General features: G+C 40.5%; 1 protein-coding gene across 1 annotated transcript in view; it reads right to left on the bottom strand.

Moving 5' to 3' along the window:
- LOC137293615 (DNA helicase MCM8-like) overlaps positions 1 to 12,928 on the bottom strand; it is a 39,602-nt gene that overhangs the window by 915 nt on the left and 25,759 nt on the right. Inside the window, exons 17-28 of the mRNA XM_067824259.1 lie at positions 12,739 to 12,816; positions 11,394 to 11,531; positions 9,448 to 9,491; positions 8,875 to 8,961; positions 8,362 to 8,425; positions 8,026 to 8,081; positions 7,631 to 7,664; positions 6,204 to 6,317; positions 4,317 to 4,382; positions 3,428 to 3,597; positions 2,708 to 2,792; positions 2,194 to 2,283 (exon numbers count right to left, since the gene is read on the bottom strand). Coding sequence (XP_067680360.1) covers positions 2,194 to 2,283; positions 2,708 to 2,792; positions 3,428 to 3,597; positions 4,317 to 4,382; positions 6,204 to 6,317; positions 7,631 to 7,664; positions 8,026 to 8,081; positions 8,362 to 8,425; positions 8,875 to 8,961; positions 9,448 to 9,491; positions 11,394 to 11,531; positions 12,739 to 12,816 — 1,026 coding nt within the window. The remainder of the gene's footprint in view (positions 1 to 2,193; positions 2,284 to 2,707; positions 2,793 to 3,427; positions 3,598 to 4,316; positions 4,383 to 6,203; positions 6,318 to 7,630; positions 7,665 to 8,025; positions 8,082 to 8,361; positions 8,426 to 8,874; positions 8,962 to 9,447; positions 9,492 to 11,393; positions 11,532 to 12,738; positions 12,817 to 12,928) is intronic.

The raw sequence follows: 12,928 nt of genomic DNA, 5'->3' as shown, positions 1-12,928 counted from the left end.
GTGGCGTATCTCCCAAACGCAACATCCAATGACAATGGAATTTCGCATAATGCATTCCAAACACATGCTACACGTGCATACAGAAGTTAACTCCTGTAAATGTACTGGAGAAGTCGCAATCACTAATGCAATAGAGATTGACACTTACTGACAGAAATGCCTTCGAGGCAGTATCTCGGTGAAGCAACAAAATGGAGAATTGTGGGGATGATAGATGGGGGGGACATGATTATGTGAAGTTGCCCGGCAGATGGGTAAATCAAAAAGTGTAATTTCACGCCTGTGGGATAAGTACTGTCAAACGGGTGGGGTTGCAACGAGACCTGGGCGTGGTAGACCAAAATCAACGACACCACGACAGGATCATCTCATTACGTTAAATGCTCTACGCGATAGGTTTAAATCGGCCCCTGCCATCAATAGAGAATTCAGCACACTCACTGGAAGACGCATTTCAACCTCAACCATTAAAAACCGACTCTATCAAGCTCGTCTGAAAGCAAGACGGCCTTTTAAGAGTGTCACCCTTTTAGCTCACCATAAGCGCCAAAGATTGGCATGGGCTAGGCAGCATCAGGGACGGGCTATGTGCCACTGGCGTTACACCATGTTCTCTGATGAGTCAAGGTTTTGCCTACGATTCACAGATGGCAGAAAACATTGATGGTGTCGGAGCGGGGAGCAATATGCCAGAGCAGCAATTCTTGACCATGATCGATATGGAGGTGTTAGTGTCATGGTGTGGGGTGGGATTACACATGACAGACGATCAGATTTGGTCATCATTAACAGAGCCATGACTGGTCAGCGATACGTTGACCAAATATTGCGTCCTGTTGTGGCTCCATTGGCTAGAGTTATCGGCCAAAATTTTGTATTCCAAGATGATAATGCCAGACCACATCGGGCCCGAATTGTCTCCGCTTATCTCCGACAAGAAGGTATCCAGACATTGGACTGGCCCTCTAAGTCCCCAGACCTGTCCCCAATTGAACATCTCTGGGATGTTCTTGGTCGACGGGTGTACGCCAGGGACCCAGGACCCGCTAACCTGGCCCAGCTTGGTGCAGCTCTCCAAGAGGAATGGCGGGCAATACCACGGGCAACCATCCGGAAATTGATTAACAGCATGCCATCAAGGTGCCGTGAATGTGTTGCCCAACATGGTGGACACACCAGATATTGAACTTGACGCCTAAAATTGATTTAGTGGATATTTAAAGCAGTTTCAAATTCGCTTTTATTTCATTAGTTCCCTTATTTCTTGTCGGTAGTATAGCTGGAATAGTGCTGAGTGCAGCATAAAACTAAACTCACTCACTCTAGATGGAGCTGGGGTGGTGGGGTAGCCCAGGGGTTAAAGCGTTTGCTCGTCACACTGAAGACATGGGTTCGATTCCCAAGATGGGTACAATGTATGAAGCCCATTTCTGGTGCCCCTCACCATCATATTGCAAGAATATTGTTAAGAGCAGTGTACAACCAAACTCAGTCACTCTATAACCAATCTCAGTAGCTGAAATTATTTCTAAACAATCCATACTGACTGACAGACAACTGACTGTCATCCATAGTGAGTGAGTGAGTGAGTTTAGTTTTAGGCCGCACTCAGCAATAGTCCAGCCATATGGCAGCGATCTGTAAATAATCAAATCTGCACCAGACAATCCATTGACCAACAACATAAACACTGATCTGCACAATTGGGAACCAATGACAGTGAGCCTGACCACCCGATCCCATTAGTCGCCTCTTACGACAAGCATTGTCGCCTTCTGTGGCAAGCATGGGTTGCTGAAGGCCTATTCTAGCCCAGGACCTTCACGGGTCGACTATCATCCATAGGGTTACATTTGGGATGATGTTTGAACTAATACTTTCCAATCTCTGAACACAAATTTCACCGGATAAAAATTAGTATTAGTATTATAATGACCAAGTTTCTGATTGTACTGGGTTGTATGGCCAAACACTGTTTCTATAATTCCAATGCCTTGGATGATTTTGACTCTGATAGCTTAGACCCAATCCAAGAATTGGAGAAAGAAATGTGCACATGATGCTGAGGGTGTTGTTACCCAGTAAGGTGTCTGAAGGATACATGGGACACACCCCAAGCACAACCCCTGCACCCCTGCTATGGTTCCACTCAATGGGACTTCTACCCAGGGCTTTCATTGCTACTGTTCCCACCTTGGCTATCTGCCTCATCTGCTGCACTGTGAAGATGGAGTTATACGTCTGCTCCGCCACCCTCTGCAGGGCTGACACAAACCTCTTGGGCTGAAACAGAGGAAGCCATCCTTCATGCCTACTAAACTATTACTGGGATACAAATTAGCACCCGACCATTACCCTTACTCTATGGACCTGTGGCAATCTACAGACAGCTAGGACGATAAAGGAGACAGGTCTGCTTGAGGTATGCTCAGATATATTTGGTATTATTGAAAAGCTTGGAATCTCTAGTTTTCCAAAATCAGTGTTAAGGTCCCAGGCTATATGTCATTTGTGAGTGTTCCCATCGTAATCTTGCCTTTATACAAAGTTCATGAAATTATGGATTTGTCATAAAAATACAAAACCTAAGTAAAATTACCTACAAAGAGGTTCAGACTGCCTAACACACTAGTTGTGGTATTCATGGTCAATAACAGGATCCATCTACACTACACTGTTTTTTATTTTTGTAAGAGAATCAACTTACTTGAGACCTCCCACTCATGCCTGAGCCATGCTGTGAACGTTTGAAGTCCAGCCATCCAAACTGATCTGAGTACACATCAACCATGCTGGGAACAGACAGACACAACAAACTAGTGAGTGAGTGTGGTTTTATGCCGCTTTAAGCAATATTCCAGCAATATCATGGCAGGGATAACGGAAATGAATTTCACACATTGCCCCCATGAGGCAAACCGAACAAGTTTGCTTGAACAACTTACCCTAACATGCCTTTAACAGCTACCCTAAAGCCCTGTACAAGCTAGAATATCATCTAAAAGTAATGAGTAAACATTGACTTGTCTTTCACTTGATCACTATGCATGACAGACACGCAGAAGAAACGACAGACAGAGAGGCAGCACGAAGTCAATATAGTTCATCAGTCCACCTGTTGATACACACATGTCTCAGCACAAGTCAATCCTATACCTCAGTCAATTTGATGATACACACACATACATTTCTCTGCCAGTCAATCTTATTCCTTAGTCAACCTGATGATACATTGTTCAGCACAATCCCAGCAAAGGGCACACTACCTGATGATACACTTCACTCAGCACAACATCAGCCAAAGGCACACTACCTGATAATACACTTTGCTCAGCACAACCTCAGCCAAGGGCACACTACCTGATGATATACATCACTCAGCACAACCGTAGCCAGGGCTGCCAACCTGCCATGAAGTAAGACTCACCTAAACTTCATGATCTCCACCACCTCCTCAGCATCTTGTGCAGTGGCCACCTCCCTCAGCTCCAGTCTGGCTCTGGCCTCTGTCAGCCTGATCAGGGACTCCAACTGTCTGGTTGTGATTGGAGTGCTGTCTTGTGTCTGATGCTTTTTACGGAGGTCGAGATAGAAGTTCTGGGAATTTATAAGAAAGTGACATTAATAGTAGTTGCATTTCTATAGATATCATATTAAAACTAGGATGCACACTGTGTAAATCCATGTTGAAGATTTCCACAATATGCACACACTTTTTTTCCATTTATACATAAAAAAACTTGCTTCAATACAAAATTAGAAAAAAACGTTCACCACTTTAACACAACATTAGCTCCACCCACTCTCTTATATTCCAATCAGAGGCAGTGGTAGGTGTGGCTTAAATGGGTGGAGACAATTGCAGAAAATATTGCTTTGACAGACAATCAAATGATATGAATTCACTTGATATTCATTTATTCATACTTTATCAGTGATAGCAATATTGTACCTGTAACAAGAACGAGGCATAAATATGATAAACTACTTAATCTGCTCATCATTGAACTGTACTACTAAAGATTAAATGGTTTGGAATAAGGTTTAATATGAACATATATGTCGCCCAATATCAATAAAATAGACATCAGGTCCAAATATAACTGAATCCAATACCAGAGCATTAATGGGAAAAGGCACCTTAAAATGTACTATGACTATTTTCACTGCAATTAGAACATCGGAAACTGGACAGGATTCACCTACATCTGAAACATTTATGGAGTCTTGATGGGTTTAATATACATGACCACTAAAATACTAAATCATTTATAGGGAGTTTAAACAGAGACATGTATCCAATTTCATTTACGAACCTGCAGAACTTTGGCTGCCTCTGGGCCTATGGTTGAATGAACATACTTCCTGGCATAGCCTATATACTGAAATATAAGAATACTTCTTCATAGAACATATTGATGTGAATGAGAAAACAACATTGTGTATTATGTGAATTACCAATGAATATTAACTGGAACAAGGTACCTATGGAGATCCTTCATTAAGATAGATCCCTTAAAGAATATGTTTGTCATTATAGAGAGTTCATGCTCTGTGGATGTGTTTGATACTGTCATCATACCCTGACTTTGAAATATCACTCACTCAAATAATTGTTCCTGATCTGATTATTAATGGGCCCCAATCATTTAGGTGAAATATTGCTGTCTGTATGGGTGTGGCTTAGTCTTTGTGAGTGTGTGTGTGTGTGTGTGTGTGTGTGAGAGAGAGAGAGAGAAAGAGACAGAGAGAGCGTGCATGTGCGTGCATGTTAGTCTGTGTCTGGATGGATGTTTGTGCCTCCTCCTCTCTGCCTGAATGTCAGTATCAGTGTGTCTGTGTGGGTGTGTATGTGGGTGTGGCGTAGTCTGTGTCTGCATGGGTGTCTGTGCCTCCCCTCTGCTGAGTGTGTCTGTGTGGGTTTGGCTTAGTCTGTTTGCATGAGTGTTTGTGTCTCCCCCTCTATGCCTGAGTGTGTCTGTATGGGTGTGTCTGTGTGCATGTCTGTATACCTTTTTCATTTGTAAATGTAAAATGTTTTCGTTCATACCATTGCATTCAGCACAAAAGGTTCAGTCTTGTACTGCTAAAAGGAATTTATAAAATTTATACTAATTAAGCTAAACAGGAGTTAAAACAGCAATTTCTTATAATTTCCTAGAAATGGTGCAATCAAACATTCGAAATCCACACTGTCATTCATGGTCAAATTTTTACATATTATGGAATTCTCAAATAACACATAACAACGTAAGTCTCTGTTAACATTAAACTTTCATCAACTTGGGGTTACTAGTATTCGAGGGTAGGTCAGCATGTCCTGAATTGGAATGCACAAGCCTAGAAGAAAACATTTGCATTAGACAAAGTTGGAGGTTACTGTGTAGACATGTTAACATTCTACAATGGCTATGTACCTACACTCTTGCGGTCAGTGACGGCCACAGTGTGAGTTGCATCAAAGTGACACCTTGACAATACTGTGGCCCAAGTGGCATTGATAGAGTGATTTTAGTACACTGTGGATAGATTGGAACTCTTGTTTAGTGATGGCATGGGTTTATGAAGACTACTGACTGTCATAGAGCTCCATGTCAGGGATTTATTACTGGTTTTGGCACAGCCACATAGTTTACAAGTTTGTCTGGCGCGGTCCCGCACAGCATTTGTTAGTCAGATCCGCTGGCTCTGGACATGCTCAATAAGGGAGCATTAATTGAGAACTGAGTAACCATTGTTTCAATGTAATAATAAGACAGACTCAAACAGGAATTTTTCATTTCAATACCAAACAGCATTATCATGTACTGTTTGTTTAGAAACAATGCAAACAAGGGAGATAACTCTTGACAATATGTTGTTTAACATAGGAAAATATACCTATGGCATGTGACTGGTTTTGACCAATGGGTAGCCAACATTGCTGTGCAAGTCGAGATAAATACAATAAAATAATAAACATTATAACCCATATAATACATGTAAAGGACCCACCACTAAAAATGTTAAATATTCTTAAATACTCTGTATAGGCTTCATTTCATTTTACAAAAGCAGGATGCCTACAATCACATGAGAATAAACTGTTATATATTTTAACTTATAGCCCAATGGGTGAATATGTTGAAAAAATATATTTGAAAAAAATCCAAGTTCAGTTTAACATGTATGAGAGACTGGGTGTGGGATTGTACACAACATACCTTCCGAAGCAGCTGATACGGAATGGGATCAAAGGCTTCAAGCTTTGGTATTTTCAGTCTTTCGCTCAGTGGCTTGTCTGACTCCCACTGCAGTCTAGAGGAATCGAGGTCAACCTGGAACAGGGAACAAGTTGTGCTTTAGACCATTTTTATCAATGGCACAGCAAAGTACACATGCTTCCATACAACTTTTCTCAGCTGCAGCATATAGTAATACATGGCTCCCTAAAAGGGACATGAGTTATACACAGACATGAGGCTATAGTGCCACAGACCCTGTCAAGGTGGCCAAGCATGTACTGTAGTGTTTGTCATGCACCCACTGCACACCCAAAGGTAGTATTGTAGCAAGGGATCTCTGTACAGTGGAAACTATCATAACCAGCATCTGTCCAATCTGGCAAGTTGTCAACACCGGCATATAATCTCAGCCCCCATCCATGACTTGCACATTCACCATCAGCTGTACAATGAAGCACTTTGTCTAAACTGGATTATTTATTCAGTCCCAATGAGTGTCAGTTTAGACAGTTTCCACTGTATCTGATTTCCCCAATTTCCAATCAGAGACTTCAGAATGCAGATAAATGAGACCATTTTATTGGATATTAAATACATCCCAAGAGCCAGATGAACTGATTATGGAGAGTTCATTTATATCATCACTAATTATGTATGCATCAGGTGAAGATGTACGTCACTGTATATTTGCATATGGCACTGTAATTCACTGTAAAACAGTGTTGCAATCATACTGCATTGTTTCTACTAACAGTCAGTATTGGGCAGCGGTGTGCCAGGTAACATATTTAGCCTGAGTGTGAAGAGCCATCTGGAAGTAGCTAGAACTGCTACCCGAATCCAGCTTAGAATATAACCTTCCGCAGGTATTTACTATGTAGAAACATTGCTTGTCCCTGTCACCTTACATTATATTGTAAGTGGGAATGTTATTTCCATGCTAGACATCCTGTCTAGTCCTGTTTATGAAACTAAACCACTGCCAGGTGACTTAACTTAACATTACCTTCAGTTTTATGTTAAATACTGCTATTGAAATAGTACAGCCATTGTAATGCCTTCACAATACAGTGGAAGCTGTCAAAACCGGCATCTGTTCAATCAAAATGGGCCTAAAATCTCAGTCCCATCCATAGCTTGTACATTTACCATCAGCTCTACAATCAGGCACTTTTTGTCTAAACCAAATTATTTTTTCAGTCCCAATAAGTGCCAGTTTGGACAACTTCCACTCTAATTTGTACTGAATTCAAATTTAGTTAATTTCAGAATACAATTATTGACCACCAATATAAGATCCGTTTGTTGTTTGATGGTGACACGTCAAATTCTCATTCATTCAGATCTGGTTAATCTATTGTTTCAACTGTGAAATCAACATGTAACGTTATCATCTGGCAACTTGCCTGAGTTCTTCTGACTGTAACTCCTAGAAGATCACTGGAAAGAAAATGACAGGTGATATTCAACTAGCAATCAAACAATAAAATATTACGGCATTTATTGTGAGTATGTTTTTATTCTAATAGTTATATTCTAGCAATATCCTTGCGATAAAAAATGGGAGAATTAAACTTTGGACTTTGGCATGGTGAGCTAACGGTTTAACCACAAGGCTACCATTCAATAAATAGCTGTACCTATACTTTGAGTTGTAATCTCCAAAGGGAGGTGAGAATGAAAATCAGGCACACAATGATTCTTTGACCATGGAAGTAATGATGTAGCACATTGAGATGCCACCCTTGTGCTTTAGAAATAGTGCAATAACCACAAATAGGCATCTGAAAAATAGCCATACCTTTTCTTCCCTGCATGGAGTGCCATCACATGTTCAGACAGCATGTTGTCCATATCCTTTAAGACAACACATTAGTCTCCTGTAGAGAGGATTGTCCTGGACAGTCAGTGTAGTGAGTACACTGTTACATTTTTATCTCATACTGCTATTCCAGGAAGTCATCTTTTAGCCATGTCAACTGTATTTTACATTCTTTGTCAAGTCGAAACAAACAAGAAATACACCCGTCCTTCATCAAACTTTTGAAATTATTAATCAACTTAATAACATCATTTCTGTAAATCACAAATGTGATTTATAATGTATAATGTCTCCTGTAAACGTATCTGTACTAACCTCATCAGGTTTATCCAGTAGAATAAAAACTAGGTCAAATCTTGACAGGAGTGCACTGCCCATCCTGAAATGACAGTAAGTAAATATGGTTTTACGCCTCTTTTAGTAGTGTTCCAGTAATATCACAGCAGGGGACATTTATTGTTAAAATAAGATCCCAGAGCTTTCATCGCACACAAAGAAGTCACCTTTGGTCTAAGAAAATAACTTCTTTCCTTTTTAGGACAGTAATCTGGACAACCATACGTTTCTATCATTAGTATCTCCAGATTTTGTTTACATCATATCAATTTACTACTGTTTTTGTAGTACTATGCAATCAAGCTTTGTTTGGTGGTTAAGATTATTTCACCCAGAATCAAATTTATCATGAATAACCACAAAATCAGGTGACTGAGCAGCACTTTGCAAGGTGCACATGCACCATGACACATCAATAACGGTGTCTGCTTAATGAATATAACTGCATCAGAACAATCTATCTGAGCCAGCCAACAGATGTTGTAGACATACTTGAGATTTTCTGAAACTGTTTTTGCCTTGTTGTAATGTCCACCAACTGGATTAGCTGCTGCAATGATGGAGGTGCGAGCAGGCAGACTGAAATATCAAGATTATGTTGCATTACAGAATATATGCTGTCATCCAAACTCATTGGATATTAAGAATAAAATTTGTGACTTACTGGGATATAAAGGTGAACAACAACAGTGATCAGACATATATAAAGACATATGTCATAGATAACACAAAGACTTCCTAAATAATTATCAACCAAACAGATAAACAGACACACCAATATCCAATGATTTACAATGTACACCAGTCAGGGCCGTAATACAACAAAACCCCTATGATTCTGTTATCAGCCAGTCAGGAAACGGTAGTGATGACATGGACCACTCATTTTCTATTTACCTACAATTGTTCAGTTAGTCTATCAAATGATGTTAAACACCTAGCAATTTATTCACATGAACACTACTGAAACAGATTGTCAATCAAGAAATGATCAAAGATCAACTGGTTATTTGTGTATAAAATGTACCACCAGGGTGTCCCTGTTTGTGATACAATCCATCTCACCTGCAGACTATTCCAGCTTTTGCAATACTGATACTCTGTTGTTCCTGAAAGTGTCAAAAACAAACGAAGTGTGTAAATTATTGTGTCTGAATAAATCAAGTTGACATCATAAGTATAAGGTGCAGCTGCAAGCCTGGTTATCTGCATCTTACAACATAAACCTCTGCTGATCATTGATGTCCCATATAAATCCTATATAACACATCATTTTACAAGATGCCAAAAATATGGTGGTTGGGAAGGGGAGGGGGGTGGGGGGTGGACAAAAATACTTCTTAAAATTACATATTTGACTCTAATTATTTCCTTTTCTCTCTTTCAGCCCAACACCCATGAAGATCTGGATTAGAAATGATCTTCAGTAACCCATGCTTTGTCATAAGAGGTGACTAATGGGATCAGGTGGTCAAACTCGCTGATTTAGTAATAATAATAATAATGCACTTGTATAGTGCCTGGTATCCATCTGTCTGCTCACTGGCGCATGTGTAGTTATGAAGGAGTCAATAGAGTGAATGGGAAAATGATTAAATATTGTCAGCAGTTCTGAACAGAAGGGTTTTGAACAGGCTTTTATAACTGGATTCACAGTTGGTGGCTTTGAGTTCTGATGGTAAAGTGTTCCTTAATTAAGGTGCAACACTGGAGAAGGCTCTACCACCCGTTTTGTGGGCACTGGCTGTGACAGGAGGAACTGTTCAGATGAGCGTAGATGTCTAGATGGCTTGTAAATGTTGATGAGGTATTGCGGGCTGTTGTCCCTGTAGAGGGCTCGGTGAGTCAGTAACAGGATTTTATAGGAGATACACTGTTGGACAGGCAACCAATGGAGGGATTCCAGAACTGGAGTGATGTGGTCAGTGCGTCGATTACGTGTAATCAATCTCGCGGCAGAATTTTGTACTCTTCGTAGACGTGATAGAATCATTTTAGGGAGGTTGACAAGAAGAGTTACAGTAGTCAAGGCGGTTAATGATAAGTGTTGTCACAAGAAATCTGAAGGTGTCCAAAGTCATAAGGTATCTGATTTTTCCAACACTGTGTATATGAAAATAGCAGCTTCTGCAGACAGAGCTAACATGGTCTTCCATAGTCATGGTTGACTGGAAAATAACTCCTAAGTTTCTTGCCTTTGTAGGCTTTGTATTCAGTTTTCAAAGCTGATGGCGAGTACGCGGTATTAGGAACTGTTTTTTCATCATTGAGTTTCAGGAAGTTAGAACTCATCCATGACCAGATATCTGCAAGGCAGGCTTCAACTGTTTTGATGGCATTTCCTACAGCAGCAGAGGCAACTGAGAGGTACAGTTGATTGTAGTCAGCGTAAAGATGGTAATACAGTGAATAGGTCCTGATGATCTGACCAAGAGGGAGGATATATAAACTGAATAGCAGTGGGCCCAGAACAGATCCCTGTGGGACCCCATACTCAACGTTGTGTGTCTCTGATAACGTCTCACCAATCCTGACTGACTGTGTACGATCTGACAAGTAAGACTGAATCCACAAAGGAGATGTTCCTGTGATACCCAAGTTCTCAAGTCTTTGCAACAGAATGCTATGGTCGATCGTGTCGAATGCAGATGACAGATCAAACAGGATGAACAAAGTTATTTGTTTCCTGTCCATAGCGTCTACTATGTCATTGTAGGCACGGACCAACCATCTTTAATATGGGGAATCTCACACATATTGTGCCCTATGTATTCCTGTTACAGTTGTCATAATGTGATGACAAGTGTCATACCAAGGACCAGAAATCTTGTACTAAGAGGAATCCCTATTTTATACATATTACAATACATCTGTGACTTGGAAAGAGATATACTGTGTTAATTTGGGGTAGAGTGAAGAAGAGGTAGTACATTCTAAAGACCTGTCAAAACACACCATATAAATAATTTTGTAAACATTATTCTCATGATTCTATACTAAATACTACTTACCATGGCCTCTAAGAGAGCTTGATGCTGATTAGTCATCTTGTCAAACTCATCTATGCAGCAGCACCCCTGGTCGGCCAGGACAAGGGCACCTGCTTCCAGGGCATAGTCTCCAGACCCTCCATCCTTGGACAGTGTCACCTGACATACATCAAAAACATGTAGTCTATGCCACACTTCAGGTGGTCTTCTGATCAAACTCACCTTCGGGTAGTCACATCTCACTCATGTAGCTGTCAAATACACATGTAGCTGATAGGTCAGTAAACTATGTTTATATCAAACAAGCTTACAACAAATTGGCATAAATAACAAGCTGTGTTCAGCTCTGGACACTTGGTGTTTACTTGGTGTTTTCAAAATGTGTATGAAGAACTATGGTTATAATGACCCCTAATTAGTGGTTGTTTTGAGTTTCCCTAATTAGTGGTTGTTTTGAGTTTGTTATACTCAGAGTTTACTGTACATTTCATCCAAGTCCCATGACTAAGTGAGTTAGTATTTATGCCCCTTTTTAGCAATATTCAAGCAAAGGGCAACAGAAATGAGGTTCATACACTGTACTCATGTGGGGAATGGAACTAGGATCTTCAGCATTATGAGTGAACGTTTTAATCACTAGTCTAGCTCTCCATCCTGATCTTGCTCATATTCAACAACACTTTTGCAATAATACTAATACAGCATCCGTTTTGGGGTTTTACAATGTTATCTAAATGAAAAGAAAATACATGCTTCAAATAAAAGCCATATGATTATTTAAAAAACAGCAAGTCTCAAAATGTTTTAAACTTAAATATCCACTCATCCCAAGAGGTCGAAGATGCAATGACATAAGTGACAGGTGTAGTGACAGACCAAGGATCATAATCTGGAATTGGAACCTACAACCAGGAGATCCTCTACCAGAAAGGGAGGCGGCAAGCAATTTGGCACACGTGAGTGAGTGAGTGAGTGAGTGAGTGAGTGAGTGAGTGAGTGAGTGAGTGAGTGAGTGAGTGAGTGAGTGAGTGAGTGAGTGAGTGAGTGAGTGAGTGAGTGAGTGAGTGAGTGAGTGAGTGAGTGAGTGAGTCATTTAATGCCACAGCAATATTCCAGCTATAGAGTGGCAGTCAGTAAATAACTGAGTCTGGACCAGACAATTGGGTGATCAACAATAAAAGCATCAGTCTAGGCAACTGGGATGACATGTGTCAACCAAGTCAGCAAGCCTGACCCCCAGATCTTGTTAGTCGCCTGTTATGACAAACATGGGTTACTGAAGATCTGTTCTGACCCGGATCTTCACAGGTGGCACACCTGGACTGGTGGGATACCCATACACGGGATGACTAACGAAGTTACTTACCGTGAGGCCTGATGTTGTTGTGGTGTTCCCACACACATACACACTCCTAGGAGCGATGTTTGACACAGCCTGCAACATCTGCAATATTGACAACTAGTTTCTAGGCTGCCTATGAAATGGACTTGACATTTACTTATTTATAAATTCAAAGTCATATATGACAATAAAATGCATGTTATAAAGGTAAACC

This window comes from Haliotis asinina, chromosome 8 (genome assembly GCF_037392515.1).
Source record: "Haliotis asinina isolate JCU_RB_2024 chromosome 8, JCU_Hal_asi_v2, whole genome shotgun sequence".
In the NCBI taxonomy this organism is placed as follows: domain Eukaryota; kingdom Metazoa; phylum Mollusca; class Gastropoda; order Lepetellida; family Haliotidae; genus Haliotis; species Haliotis asinina.
This window is presented reverse-complemented; position numbering and strand designations above follow the sequence as displayed.